The sequence below is a fragment of the Aphidius gifuensis genome, linkage group LG4, assembly GCF_014905175.1.
Source record: "Aphidius gifuensis isolate YNYX2018 linkage group LG4, ASM1490517v1, whole genome shotgun sequence".
In the NCBI taxonomy this organism is placed as follows: domain Eukaryota; kingdom Metazoa; phylum Arthropoda; class Insecta; order Hymenoptera; family Braconidae; genus Aphidius; species Aphidius gifuensis.
Window position 1 is genome coordinate 3,131,116 of NC_057791.1, and position 16,511 is coordinate 3,147,626.

The window sequence follows — 16,511 nt, forward strand, 5'->3', positions numbered from 1 at the left end:
ATTAAATATTTATAAAGAAAAATATCTAGCTAAATGAATACGGTTGAGGAAGAGATTTAATCGTGTGCTTTTTTTACTTTGACAGACGTTGATGTAGAGCAGAGAGGCTAATTAAACACTATATATATATTTCGAAAAAAAAAAGATGGATTGATTCACGTTTGGGGTGGGTTATTTGAGAATTTACCCTCACAATGAACTACACCTTTTCGTGTCCAGTTCAACATGAGAGTTGTATCTTTTTTCCGGTCATTCGGTATATTTTCATTTTTTATTTTGGCATTGGTGTTCATTTTATTACCATTTTCTCAATTAGCACAAAACACGAAAAGATATAAATCTTAAAATACTCATAAATTACTATTTTTTTTTCCTATATTATTTTAAATTCATATATGAAAACGAAAAAAAAATTAATTCAAGATAATAAAAAGAAATAGAAAATAACCATGACTATGATAATTTTTAATTTTTGCATTATTAATATAATATTAATAATTTTTCCTATGTGTTTATTACCATGAAAACTAGAAAAAAAAAAAAAAAGTGAAATTATCAAAATACGTTTCTTATTATTATGATTTTTTTAATTTGTTTAAATCTTGTGTGCACGTTTGTAGAAAAAAAAAAAAGGATATATATTTATTTATTTTTGTTATATATTCAAAAGCCAAACCCAAGAGTTTGTAGAGTCGGAAACGTGACGGTATTCAAGTGTCAGCTTGTCATCATATTCTTATATACATAACGTTCATATATAGATGTAAAAAAAAAAAATATTCATACCTGTATTTTATGCAGAAGAAGAAAAAAAGCATATATCCAATTTAGCTGTCTGGTTCTGTATTTTATTTTAGCCAGGCATCATATAATGTCCAAAATATAACGCGTGCAGAAAAATTAAATTTTCGGTGAGAATTTTAATCGACATCGTGATTATTCAGTTGGGTAGTACATGTAGCTCTGAAACACAAGAGAAAGAAAATTAAAAAAAAATTAAATTGAAGAGAGAGAGAGATGCGGAAGAGCTTGTGAAGTGGTGCACGTATTTCCGTTTTTTTTTTTTTAATTTTTTTATTTCCACATGGCTGAATTAATAAGAAAAAAGTAAATTAAATAACGACATATGTACAAATTGCATATATTCTAGAGAGATGCAAAAGGTTGCTGATGGAATTTTTGTTTTTTTTTTTTTATTTAAATTTTACTTTTTATAGTTTAATTTATGGTTTATTTTATTTTTTTTGATTTGATAATAATTTTTTTTTTAAATGTCGTTTACTAAATAAAGTAATGAAAAATATTAATGATGTCTCATCACTTTCCTGTACAATAAACATACTTTCCATATAGCCGATAAGTTATGCATGTGTGCATGCGTGACCATTAAAAATTTACGCGTTTACCTTCATTTTTAACTGCACACAAATAAAATAAATCCAAATTTATATAAATTTTCCATTTTTTTAATCGAATTTTACATCGTTGGATTATAAAACAAATACAATGATGATATGATCTTAATTTTTTTGTGTAAAAAAATTTAAAGGAAAGAAAAAAAAAATACATTTTATATGTACTTGAAGATTTTCGATAAACTTTCTCAACTCATTTTACGCAGTTGGAATAATTTTATAATTTTAATGTAAAAGATAATATACACTCTTTTGTATAAATATTCAATTTAATTTTAAGAATATTAAAAGACTATCAGAGCAATATAAAGTATTTCCGTATAAGACATATGGTTTGGAAAAAAAAAATTACAAATTTAAACAAGATGATTTTTAATAGTCGTGAAAGCTGAACTTTCTGCAGATAGTGCAATATTTAATTTTTTTTTTTTATAATTTTATTAACCACAAAAGAGAGAAAATAATGTTTGAGTTATAAAAACAAGAAGGCATCTGATAATTATCATAAGACAAAACGAGAATATCAAATGAAAAAAAAAAAAGAAAAAAAAATGTGTCGTGAAAATTATAGGCGAGACACATTGGTGCGGCTGCAAAGACATTGGTGCGACAAAGGTTTGGGGTAGATAAAAAAATAAAAAAAAAAAAAGCTCTAGTATTTGGAAAAGCACGTCGCGAGTTATCAACTACCCTAGATGCACTCTTGCGCGTTGTTTTATGATTTTATGATGGTATGGAGCTTAGCCATTTCACGCGTCGAGAGTCAACATTTTTCTATCTCGACTCGCCTCGTCGTCGCCACTTGCGCATAAATATACATGCATTTTTTATACATACATTCATGTATATTATTCAATTTATTATAAAAAGTATATATGTAAATTTTTTTATTTAAATGATCGATAATAAAAATGGTCAGAGGGTCTTGAAATTGTGTTACTTTTTTTTTTCATTTTTCAATATAAAATCGGTTTTATTAATATCCATTTTACTAGATAATTCGAAAAAGGGAAAAAAATTTAAACTCATTCACACGAAAGACTCATTTTCCTTGAAAAAAAAAACAACTAAAAACAAAAAGATATATATTTTTTTTTATTTATTATGCTTGTAACTTTTAATAGTTTTAAGATGGAAATTTTATTTAATGGTTTTTTTAATTTTTTGTAACAGATAACTAATTGAACAAAACACAAGTCACGAAAGAAATGCAAACCTCATCAATGAATAACAAAAATCAATGAAGAAAATAAAAGAAAAAAAAACGATGCATCTAATTTACAGGTGTGAAAACATACACATCAACACTTTTTCCTCTCTCTTTTTCAATACGGAAAACAAGTATAATAGAATTTACACATTAAAAATACGTATTTATATACAAGTACGTGATATTATATACGTGAATAAATATTTTTAGTTTGTGTAGTTGGTATAAAAACGAAAGATTCACGCATGAAAGTTGCAGTTTCTACTCGACCACCTCAATAATAAAACTATAAAGATGATTCTCAAGGTACATTATATTTCAATAATTGTTTTATTTTTTTTTAATGTGATAAAAGTGTAGATTAATTTTTTTCAAGTGTAATATATATTTTTTTTTTAAATCAAATGCTTGATGGATTTTCAAGAAATTAAAAGAGAAATAATAAAAAAATAATAAAAAAAAATATATATATTTTTAATTTTGGGTATGTGCAGTATAAAGGGTTTTACAGATCCTTTGTGCAATTGAATTCAAACACTAAAATGTTGGAGGAATTGAGTAAATGAAAGAAATAAAAAATTTTTTAAAAACAGTACAAAAAATAAAAATAAAAAAAAATAGGTATAGTATATGGATAAAACAAAAATAAAAATCGATTTTACCAGGCAACGAATGAGTAATTAAAATTGGGTGAACCTGAAAATTGAGAAACGTTTTTTGAATGTAAATTGTGTTATAAAAACCGATAAATCGTATTATCGTCTATTTTTATTTTTGTTGTTATTATTACTATTTTTTTTATTTCAATTATCTTCATTAGACGAGTATTAATTTATTATTAAAAATTTAATATAGCAATGTATTCATTTAAAAAATAAAAACAACCTTTTATAGTTGATATACACAACAACGTTGGTGCTGGTGTTGACAAATTTATCATCATCTGGAATAGTGACTTATCAGCCATCTCAAGAGGATAATTATCATGACAGTCATCATGCATCAGTGGCAAGTTCTTTTATGAATTTTCATGGACCAGTTGAGGGACCTCAATACGAAGTGAAAGTACCATATGTAATTCCACATCACAATGAACATAATGGTCTACATAGCCAAGAAGAGGATGATGAACATCCAACTCATGGATATACATTAGATTATTTTGGTCATCCAAAATATGAATTTTCCTATGGCGTTGAGGATCATCATACTGGTGATTTTCATCAACAAAAAGAAATACGAGATGGTGAGTAAATTGAATTTACTTAATTAAATTAATTGCTTCATATGATTTAAAATAATTTTTGTTTTAGGTGATAGTGTTGCAGGATCATACAGTGTCAAAGAACCAGGTGGTACTATTCGAACAGTAACATACAAAGCTGATAAAGATGGCTTTCATGCTGTTGTTCATACATCAGGAAAAAATGATCATTCTGGTGCAACATATACGTCACATAATCAAGCACCAATTCATCAACATCAATCAGAATTAAAACTTCAAGATAATGAAGAACAACAAGAAGAACAACAACAAGAAAATCATTATCAATATTCAACTCATGAAGAATATGAGTAAAAGTAACTTAGTATAAGATTAAAAAATAATTTAATTACCTGCCAATTTTTCTGTACCTGGATGTTACAGCATTTTAATTGTTTATAGTTTTTATTGATTGTGCCTGCAGCTAATTTTTTTTACATCATTCATTATTTTATGTACCAAAGTATCCTCCTATCTGCAAAAACAAATTTGTTTTTTTTTTTTTTTCAACTATTCATTTATATTAGAATAATTAATTGTTATATTTGCTTTGTATATTTTTTTTTGTGTTATTATTTTTATAATTTCAATTGAAAAAATATTTGTTTAAGCTTTTTTATTAAAAATAAAATACCTATTAATATTTTGTGATGAAGCAAATGAAAATCCATACTAACGATACTATTTTTTATTTTTTCGATTGTTTTTTTTCTTGTTCTTCTTCTTCTTCAGTTTAACAAATTGTCGAGGCAATGGCAAACTACCTGTCAACATAATAAACAATTCTATTTAATAAATATTATAATTTTGAATATTGTTTACATGTTGGATATATACAAATGACATGATATGTTTGCATGTTGTACGATTAATTTTCAACCCTATAACTAATTGACCCAATTGATATCTGTTCAACTGTTATACGGGATCATCAATCAACGTGTTAACCATGTATCGTGTTTTGTATATCATGTATCATGACATCATGATTACGAATATATATATTGGTAATATAATATTGAAAGGCCAACATACAAATCTAAGATATATTCTCGGAGACTAAGATCAAGTTGATGAACCATATCCAATTAATACTAAAACTTACTTCTAAGTCAATTATTATCATCATTATTAAGTAAGATAAAAAAATTATTTATGTCAATTAAAAACGATGGTAAAATATGAAAATTAGAAAATTGAAAAATGTGTTAATTAACATGAAAATTGATTTTAAATTAAATAATATATCAATAGCAAATGTATTGACCTACATACTTGGCGACAAATAAATTTAATTTATTATCATGTTATTTATTTATTTTACCATTATTGTTATTGTTGTTGTTGTTGTTTTTCTTTTTTTTTGAGATTTACAATGCACAGTGGGTTTATGGGTTAACATTTAATGAACTGTAAAGTTGTTACAGTTTATTCAGTGCGTCACGATAATCAATAGCTTTTGTTGGATTTAAATAGATAATTGATGCCTATGGAAACTTGTAAATTTTGTAGTCAAGTGAGAAACATTTACTCCCAGTAGACTCATTAAACATACTGAATAGAAAGAAAAAAAAATCGAAAAATTGATGATAGTGACAATTTGCCAATTGCAAATTATTCATTTTTTAAATATATTTATATGTAATTTGTTAAAAAAAAAAATTAATTGATATTTAAAATACGATGAATTAATTATTTTATTGATTTTTAAAATAATCTACTTTTTTTGTAATATAATTTTTGTAACTCGTTTTCAATTTTATACTCAATTTAGTAGTTATTATTTTTTTCTATTTGATTAAACAAAGTGGATTATTCAAAATATTGTAATATTATTTTCGATTTATAATTGAAATAAATTTACATGACAAATTGTACTTTTTAAATTTATTAGACAAATATATTTTTTATATTTAAAATTCCATTGTAAGAGTCGAACAAACATGCTTAAATTTATTTTTAATCGGTGAGTCAATGAATTATAACTTTTAATTAACCTGAATAACGTATTTGCAATTACAAACCGACGACGAGTTAATGGTTCAGCACGCGTTAATATTTAGTTTCTTCGTTTTTTTTTTTTTAAAGCAATTTCCATGTTTGAACTATTATAAAAAGAATCTAGTAACATATAAAAAAACTCAAACTGTAAATTTGATAAGATGAATACAAAAAAAGATTTAAAAAAAATCTAAAAACGTCAAACAAAATAAAGTAGATAGGGTGAAAAATAAAGTAAGGGTGACAGTTGGACAACTAAAAGAAAGAGATGCAACTGAATTTCAAGTAAATGGAAACGAGAAAATTGGGAGAAAAGAAAATAAATTATATATATATATTTAAAGATATAGAGTTTTGGACGAAAAGTTTATTTACCCTCTTCTCTTGGCCAAAAAGTATTTAAAAGAAAAAAAAAAAAAAAAAAAAGTAAATTAAGAATAAAGTTGCAATATACTTTGCGCAAAGTGCATTGTTCATCAGCTTTAAATTAATTTGCCAAATTGTGTACTTTTACAGCTGCAATATTATTTTTTTAAATTTTATTATTTATTCAGAGATTAATAGATAATTAACTTTTCAAAATATTCAAAAAAAGTGTCATCTATTTGTCAAAAAAAAAAAAAACAAATTAATAAATAAAAAATTGACAATTTGGCAACGCGAAAAATAGCCACTTAAGATGTGTAATCAACGACCTAGATTTACCACACAGGTCACCAAGTCTAAAAAGTATTGATTCAACTTGACTTTTAAACTGAGCCTCAACTCTCAGTGCCAACTGTCTACAGAAAAAAAAAATGTTTTATTCCCTTTTTTAAATTATTATTATTATTTATTTTTTGCTTGCCACTCAGCCCTTTTCTCTTTGATTATTTCATTTTTTTAAATTAAACGTGCCAACCTTTTTTAATTTGATTATTTTCGTTCTTTTATACCCGAGAATTTTTTTGAGTTAATTTTTTTTTTTTTTCTGTTGGTTTTTAAATTCATATTTACGCACTTTTTAAATTTTATTGAGCTTTTAAAAGAAATTTTCTCTTAGCTTTAACAATATGTCACTTGAAAAAATTTTATTTACATTTATTATTTTTTTTTTAACAGTATATTCTAAAAAATGATTTTGTTATTTATTTTTGATATTGCTATCAGTGCTATATACATTATTGGCATTGATAGAAAACCTTTTAACTAAAAATGATATTCCCATGATGTTTGAGGTGACTTTGAGGTATTGAAGTACTTAGAAAAGTATATCGATCGTGCTTTGTCACAGTGTACAAACTAAAAGACATGTGTCATTGTACAGAAATATCAATATCACATCTAACATCAAATGTACTTCAAGTATTTTTGAATGCACTTTTTTTATTGCAATTCTAAAAATTTCAATAGGATATTTATTAAATGTATTGGTTTACTAGTATAATATTTTTTTATATAAAATAAAACTGTCCATACCAATTATTTACCATTATATGAGTTGACAAAAATTGAAAATAACAACAAATGAAAATAATGCAAATTAACATGCTCACGTTACTAAAATTTATTAAAGCATAAATTACTTAAAATTTATCTTTTTTTTTGACAACTATATTTTACAATTGTTACTATATTTGCACTAGTTTTGTTTGTCTTAGTACGTTTGCACTTTTATTTAATTAATTATCTTCTTTTACTGGCTATTCATATTTTTTTATTGCATTCAAATATTACATATGCATACTTTTAAATAATTAGTGATATATATAATTTTTTTATTCTATTCTATAACCTAGTTAAAATATATATTACTTTACGAAAGTTTCATTGTCAAGTGACCGGAAAAAGTATAAATATATACGCAATATAGCGACAGCAATATTTTTTTAACCAAGTTTATCGAAAGAAGTACAAGGGTATCAGTTGTAAAAATATATAAATTTTTTTTTTTTTTCTTTCTTTAATAATATTTTTAAAACTTTATACACCAATAACGTAATAACTTTTTGTATTTCTTTTAAAAACTCTAACTAGGTGATTCAACTTGAAAAATTAATTTGAGTAAGCAAATTTTATTGTGACTAACAATTCATCTTTGTGGCAATTTATTATTTTTATTATTATTTACGTAAAAAAGCTTCGAAGCACGTTTAAATTTTTTAATAATAGAAGTAATCCATCAATAAGTTTTCTACAAATGCACTCATCCTATAATCTCAAATAAAAAAAAAGCATGTCACATGAAAATATTAAATATTTTCTTGAATGACATACAGGTACATTTATTTATATTACGTAAAAAAAAAAAAAAAAAAAAAATGTATATATTTTGAGCATTATCGAAAAAGTTTTACTTGTCGAAAAAAGAAATCTCAAGCTTCTGTATAAATTGATATAGAAACGTGAATTTGCACATTCAATATCGAGAGTGTCTACTGAAAATACGAATTTCGATGGATACTATTGATTTACGTCTACGTGCCAGTGAGAGATGCAGTTGGTAAAAGAACCCAACGAAAAAAAAATAAATTTATAATAAAAAATAGTTAAGTAGCAAAAGAAAAAGCCACAAAAATATATTCTTAGTTGAAAAACTCGATGAATGTCTTTGGCAAAATTGAAATATGGTAATATAACATACCAGTTAAAACTTGAAAATCAAAATATAATTATGGTGGATGTTGTATAACTGTATAATATTGTTTGTTAAAGTTTTAAGAGAAAACTGAAACAACATAGATTGACGTTCATGAATACCCGCATTAATTACAAGTATTATTAGAGAATATAATTAAGAAAATTTTATTGAAAATGTAAACATTAAAGATAAACTCAAGATATTTTAATTATGAATTTCTTATATTATTTTCTTGGTATAATATGTTTTAGAACTTGAGGTAAATTTTATTTTTCATAAGAAAATTCTTGTGATTTTTTAATTTTTTAAATTGTTAAAATATTCATTTTAAAAATTAGAATAAAGAAGTAATGTTGTAAATAATTTCAATTATTTAAAATGATAAATCTTTTTACGTTTTATTTTGGCAGTATAATAACGATAATAGCACATATTATTGCATCAATTTATTGATTGATGATAACTGTGTTTTTATCTCAACAAATATATCTAAAGTCATTTATCAAACGTTAAAAAATAACAAAAGTAGTTTATCATTAATTAATTTTTATTTTTTTTTTTTTTGTTTGTTTCAGTTTCTTCTGTTTTCAATTATAAATTGTTTTTTTTTTTTTTTTTTTTTTTGTTCAATATTATTTTTTCTCATTACTAGTTTTATGTTGAGGCACAGTTACCAAAGCTTATCCAAATGTTATTTACCCACCCTTTAACAGTAACACGATGGCGCGACAACCGACTGGCCTTTTCCCCATTTGCTATATGAAAGCATGGAGAAAACTACTACAATAATTTGGAACGTTACCAAAAGTTTGAAAATTCCTTTTACCAAATGTTCTCTGTCATTTTAGCCGAAAAAGTTACGTTAAAATATTGATAGTATGAACATGCATATTTTTCATCTATACGTAATTTTAATCTATAACTTTAAATTATATATTCTTTTATATTAATATTTTCTCAGATTGTATTTTTCATTATGTGAATTCATCTATTGATGCCAAAAATTTATGCTTTCAAGTGAATTTAATATTTTAAATTTTTTTTTAGATTAAATTTTGAGAGTGTTAAATTGAAATTATTATTCAATAGCCAAAAAAATGTAATGAAAATTATTACAAATTAAAAAAAATAAGAGCATTGACTTGGTTAAAATGATCATCAGATTAAGCATTATAAGATTTTGTATGATATGAATTTCTTGTAAAATGAAAACAATATAACAATGACAAATCTTAATAATATAATCCAAACTTGAAATTGTATATTAAATTTTGCATATTTTACACGTTGGTACTTATCTATATATATATTTACAAATTCAAAAGATGCATGTTTAAGGAAAATCGTATTTTGCGTTATCGGCATAAATGGTCGAGGATTTTCTAGCATCTGGGTTATCTCTCACTGGGCTTACATAAATTCAAGAATATATAAAGCCATTGGATTATTGTTTTTGAATCTAGTATAGTTTTATTTTTTTAATTCAATAAAAATAATCATTGAATATTTTTATTTTATAATCAATTGAGAATCAAACGAAATTTTGAAATTGTTTTAAATATTTATTAACTAAATATGGATTTAATTTTTTTCCAAGAACAACACTTCTATGTGAAATGTAATATCAGGTAATCAATATAAAAAGTTTTATTTAAATATTGATGATGAAAATAAATTAAAAAAAAGTAAATATAATATTCATTTCGTGCGTTACTTAAAAATTGTTTGTTTAATAAATTGAAAAGCCAAAACCACATATATTTTTATGTAAATTAATAATAAATAAACCCCAATCGAATTAATATTTACTCAGTAATATATTTTATTAATTTCTGAATCCCAAAGTTAAATAATAAATTAAATTTTCATCAAACAATTCAATATCATTTTAATGTATATAATGAAAAACAGTCAAGAGATTAAAAAAATTAAACAACTCATATGTATATAGAGGAAAAAAAGTAATTAATGTTGCATATAAAAATATTTGTTTAATGTAAAAAAAAATAAAGTATAAAATTTCAGCATATGCCAATAAAAGTATACCCGCATTTTCTGGAAGTAAAATACTGTTACAACTAACACTGGCTTGCAAAAACCACACATCTGTAGCGTGAAATTAGTTTTACCTTATATATTATTAACTTTGTCGTTTCGTCGTTGTCATTGTCATGATAGTTATTTTCCCATATTTTACGACAGTTAATATATATTAAAATATACACTAAATATATATATATAGTTTTTACGTAAACTCATTACCAACAATATCAATGTAAGCGTTAACCAATTTTAAAAAAAATCTACAAAATTTTAATCTCTCGATTAACCTCGTTCAAATAATTGTTTTTCTACATGTTTTTATTACACAGTATATTTTTTTAATTTTATATTCTTTTTCATTTGCAAAATAAAAAAAAATAAAAAACTCACTTACTGAGAATGGCAGTAAAAAAAAAATTATTCAACATAGTATTGATATGAATTTACATTTTTTTTTATAGAACTGTTTTATATTATAAGAAAAAAAATAATTAAGAAAAAAAAAACTACATAAAAATAACAATTTTCATTAGATTGTTTTTTTTTTTATTTTTTTTTGCAGTTGATAAAACGTCATATAGTAAGAGTGTGTACTGTGTAAACTGAGCGTCAATGCAATTCGATTTAATATTGCACTTGACGTTGAATCAAACGTACTGCGGATAAACCGGACTCTTTTTGTTTTGAGTAAGAAAAACAAAAAGAAAAAAAATATATTATTACTGCAGAGTCAAAAGAGCGTAGGTGGTTTTTTTTTTTAAATATATATTAAAATGCTATTTTGTTTTTATTTACTTTTTTGTCATTAACAATTATTTTTTTTCTTGTAAAACATATACTGACTGGTGATGTTGAACGTACACTATTTGTCTTTTAATAGATTTGGAAAAAGGGTATATTTGTGTTTTTATGACTTTACAGTGACAATGTGTAAATAAATAATTAAAATTAGAAAAAAATTTTAATAGATGACTCTAGAAACTGGTTGAGTATTTTGAGTAAATTCCAACAAACTATTATGGCATGATGGGCATGCATGCGATGTCTAATCAGAGCTAACTCAATTTCTGGCGACCGTCTCATTGTCGCCTGATTCCAAGCATTTCTCATCTTTCTCTTTGTTTTGTGTCTACCAAGAGTAGACTTGAAATTTGCTTTGATAAAATTAAAGTATCATAATAGTTAATTTAAAAAACCATTTTATAGTGTAAAAATAAAAAAAAAAGTAATAGACAAATTAAAAAATAAATAACAGACAACTTTTATATCTAAAATAAGTACAATAATTTTTTAGAGAATTACTTGCAAATCTATATATACAAGTATTATTTTGAAACTCGATGACAAAAAAGTGTTTCATATATATTTTAAGCTGACACCGGGTGCAGTCAAGTACAACTGGTATAAAAATTGCCAAGAACAGTTCTTGGACGTTGAAAAAAGTAGAAAAAAAAAAAAAGTCACTGAGAGAAAAATATAAAATAATATAAAATAAAATGGTAGTGGTAACTATATTGTTGTGGACAAGGAAACGACTGGGTTACCCACTGTGGCTTACCGAGGGGATTCACTGAGAAATTTGTAATATATACGAAGGTCTAACATACGTTTCGTAAATACTATACATTTCTTGTATATGTGATTGCAAGGGTGAGCTTTATATCACATGGGAAAATCAGAAAATCCTTCTTGGTTTGATACATAAAAATAAAAATAAATCGTTTTTACTGATATAATAAATATATGAAAAAAAAAAAAAGAAGAAACAAAAAATACTATTATATAAAAGTAAAATAAAAATAAAATATATATAAACGAGAAATGAAATAAACTATTAAAATATAAATATTATCGGTCACAGATGATGAAACATCAAAATACTAAAAATTTAAAAAAAAATAGAGACAAAAAGAAATGATCGTTAATGTTATTTTCATGTAATTTTAATATTTTTTAAAATAAAAATGTCGTTTTGTATGAGCATACGAGATTTTTTATCTTTCCCCATAAACTTTTTCTATAATATTTAAAAGTAAAATTCATACGTTATTTTAAAAAAATTTTAACTCAAAATGACATATGTCTTGGAGAATAAAAACCTTGTTAATATTTATGTATAATTAAAAATTTAGTTTGTTGGATAAAATAATGATATTAAATAAGAGGAGAAAAAAAAGCAAAGATATATATTTACATTTTTTTTTTTTTTTTTATGAAATTTAATTTATGTAACGTAAAATTGTCTTGGGAATCTTAGTTATCTTGCGGCTGTATTTTGAGGGATAATCGTGGGAAGATACTATGTATATATAGATATAATCTCAGCATAGGATTCGTCATTACATGCAACCCTTTAGTTCGTTGAATAGCGTGTCAGACGTCGTGGGTTAGTAATAACGTTCGTAATAACCTCAAGTAAGACGTTATAAGACTGGTAGTTTCATGCTTAAGTAAAAGCTCAGTGTACAATCGTGCCATCCACGCGATTCAACAACTATTATTTTAACTCTTTTTTAAGCTTATTTTTTTTAGTATTTAGCAAATTCTATTTTTCTTAATTTTCGTATTTTAATTTCTTTAGTTTGTTTTTATATTTTATCTCTTGGTGAATGGTAGATTTTTGTTGAGCTTTGTACACGCATCACGATATCTATATGCTGAATGGAGGGTAATTTATTCCCTCACCCTAAAACACTTTTCTTTCTTTCAATTTTTTTTTTTTTTTATTCACTATACTGTATACCTTTTATTTATTTATTTTTTTTTTTAACACAGTACATCGGAAGAAATATCTCAGCTTCGGGTCACCGATGAATCCGGGTAAAATTCACCGCAGGCGTTACCCCGGAACTAATTCGTCGACACTACCGAAGAATAATTTCATGGTTTATCCACGAATAGTTAAACGAATTCACTGAGTTTTTGTTGAAAATTTTAACTTGCTACACGATCTTTGAGTGCATTAAGTGTCTTATCTTTAATGAGATATCTAATGAGAAAATTATTCAATTTTAATATTCAATAAACACATTAAACTTGACTATATATAAAAAAAAAAAAAAAAGAAAGGTCGTTAAATTATTATCCTATTTTTGTTATCTATAGATTAATAATAAATTGTATTATATTGTTTGATTAAAACTGCTGCGACGTATGGTAATATATATGCGGTAATTTTAATAAATAATTTAAATTAAAAAATCATTCAATCTTGTAGAATCAAGTGGTTAATGTGCAATATGATACTCAACGTATTAATAATAATATTAATACATTAGTAAATATTTACATCACATGTTTATAAAGTCTTTTCATTAGAAAAGCTGAGTAACGATGGTGCCATAAACAACATGGGTCGCAAAGTGTTTAGTAGAGTACTTGAGCCAACTAGCCTTTGGCCTCATTTTAAACCCAACAAGCTTTTATTATATATTCGATAATATATTTTACATATTCATTTGAATAATACAAAATAATAATATTTGTCCAAAACATTGTTAAACATTTTTATTTTAACAAGTTATGTTTGTTTTTGAATTATTAATTTTATAAAATTTAAATGTATAGTGGTTCAATTAATTTTTATATTTACTTTGTTTAAAAATTTTTTAAATATATATAATTACAGGTAAATTTTAATAATAAATAGAAAAAAAATGTCTAGCACTTATATATCTGAGCATGTTGATTTTATCAAAAACATTTCTCACTTTCGATGATTAGAGCCGGTCACGATCAACAGTGTATATCCGTTACCAATATTAAAATGATTACCTTAATCACGCTAGCTATTTTATCCCGTGACAATATCTCATTTTGCGGTAAATTTATTCCCGATGATGATCGACCAAACAAATCAAATAGTCTTTAAATTATAACTCACTATCTTTCAAGACAATCTATCATGTTCAAGTTCAATATAATAACGTTTTTGTTTTTTTAAAAAAAATATTGCGTAGTAGTAATATTTATTTTCATAAATTAAAATATTTTAATTAAATTTGAAAGTTGAAAAAAATAAATAACCAATTAAAATTTTTAATACTATAATTTACTCGGATTACAACTTGGTTTTTAGAGAAAATTAAAATTTATATAACAATGATATAGTCAGTAGTGTATACTTGTGTACAGACATATATATGTTTCAAAAATTCTCATTTCACCAAGAAGACAATGTGTTCGGCTAATTCCCATTAGAAATGTGAGCAAAGCACGTAATGGCTTGACGATGCCCTTTTTGGACATTGTGTTATTTTGAAACGATACATGTTTGTTATTTTAAACTAAACAAACGTGGCAAACCAACATTGTGGTCATTTTGTTGCACATCACCACAAAATGTGTCCACGTTGATTAATCACAAAATACATTTGTCTCACTCTCTTAATTTTCTATATATTATATATAATCAAAATAATTCTTTCTCACTCACCCATACTCTTGTATAGTGCACTGTGTATTCTCTTCATTAGAGTACCCTTCACTCGCGTTACTGTCATTTACAGGAGAATGCCAGTCTAGTTTGTGTACAAGCCTTCACCATGTATATGCCGATCGCATAGTTAACTCAAATTATAATCCTCATTGGCTTGAGGGGCCTGAAAACAAAGTACATATATTTTTAATTTAAATTCAACATTATATCAAAGTTTTATTATGAAAAATATATTTTTTTACTTTATATGTATACTATGTGCGAGCTTTTTTTATTTTAAAAAAATTTTAATCATATTTTTACAGGCTTGAGTGCGTTGAAATAAGTTGAATTGACGATATATAAGACAAATTTTTTTGGCACAAAATATAAATAAATCATTTTACAAATAAAAAAACGCAAAAATCAAATCTATATTTTTTTTTTTTTTTACTGATGTGAGAAAAAAAGCTTATCGTTTGGCACAGTGTTTTCGTTTTGAACCATGACATTTGTTTCTTTTCTTATCTTTATTTCATTTTTTTTATTTCGTTCTGAAAATATTTTTTATTCTTTAGTAATTCGTCATCAGAGGGTTGGTAAAAAAAAAAAAAAAAAAGATTTGGAGATTGATCTTTTTCTTCTTTCTATTTTATTTTTTGACATAAGAGACACGAGTTGAGGATGACGAGGGATATTTATCCGAATATATCCTTTGCCCTTTTTTCTTATTCTTGGAAAATCGCTTGTGTGTGGGTGTATGTATGTATGAGTGGTTCAATAGGACAGTTAATTTTAAGATTATTTAATCAGTAAAGGGATGATATGATCAAGCTTGAGGTTATTTGAAAAAGTAGGTTTATATTACGACAAACCAGCACATGATGTAAATAAAAACTTGATGAATCGGCAACGTAATGAAAAAACAATAGTTGTATTTATTTTTATTTTCGATTAGCTTTATTTTTATTTGATGTTGATGATGAGGATGTTTTATCAAGGGTGAGATATATATTTAGAAACAAAATGAGAAATGACAATATACTATTTGAAAGATGAAAAGGCAACGTAAACAGTTGTCGAAATCAAAGATCACACACCATTAACTAAAATTTATTTTGTTGATTTTTTATTGTTTTCTCTCCAGGTGTGTATTTTCTTTTTTTTCTTTTTGCTATTTTGTTTGTTAGTTTACATTGCAAGTTGATATATATCTCTCGGGAAATCGCCCTGCATAAATTTCATCATTTTCTTTTTTGAAATTGCACGATTTTTTATTGTTTTAAAAATTCATGATTAAATTACAATTGTATATGTAAATTGAATAAAATAAATCATTATCCATTAAAAGTGTGTAATGAAAAATTTATAAATTAATAAAATTATATATTATTTAAAAATTTTCAACAATATGAAATTTACAATTTATGTATATCTAATGCTTGTATAGTTTAATTTTTGAATCATGTCACGTTCTGACAAATCCTCGTCTTTGCAACAACTTTCTAATACCCTAACAAATTCACAAGATATATTATTGA

The 16,511-nt window shown here is 24.6% G+C and overlaps 2 protein-coding genes across 2 annotated transcripts in view; one reads left to right on the forward strand and one right to left on the reverse strand.

Moving 5' to 3' along the window:
• LOC122854529 (transcriptional regulator DEF1-like) overlaps positions 1-16,511 on the reverse strand; it is a 101,235-nt gene that overhangs the window by 56,606 nt on the left and 28,118 nt on the right. The window contains exons 3-4 of the mRNA XM_044155274.1: positions 14,989-15,154; positions 787-963 (exon numbers count right to left, since the gene is read on the reverse strand). The gene's annotated coding sequence lies outside the window, so the exon portion shown is untranslated. The remainder of the gene's footprint in view (positions 1-786; positions 964-14,988; positions 15,155-16,511) is intronic.
• Positions 2,830-4,364, forward strand: LOC122854532. Its single transcript, XM_044155279.1, has 3 exons — positions 2,830-2,931; positions 3,520-3,871; positions 3,939-4,364. The coding sequence occupies exons 1-3, from the start codon at positions 2,920-2,922 to the stop codon at positions 4,202-4,204; spliced, it is 630 nt and encodes a 209-aa protein (XP_044011214.1). The 5' UTR covers positions 2,830-2,919; the 3' UTR covers positions 4,205-4,364.

Bases quoted from the DNA above. Each gene is read 5' to 3' on its own strand.
- LOC122854532 (XM_044155279.1), top strand. The intron at 3,872-3,938 runs GTGAGTAAATTG...TTTTTGTTTTAG, and splicing joins ACAAAAAGAAATACGAGATG to GTGATAGTGTTGCAGGATCA.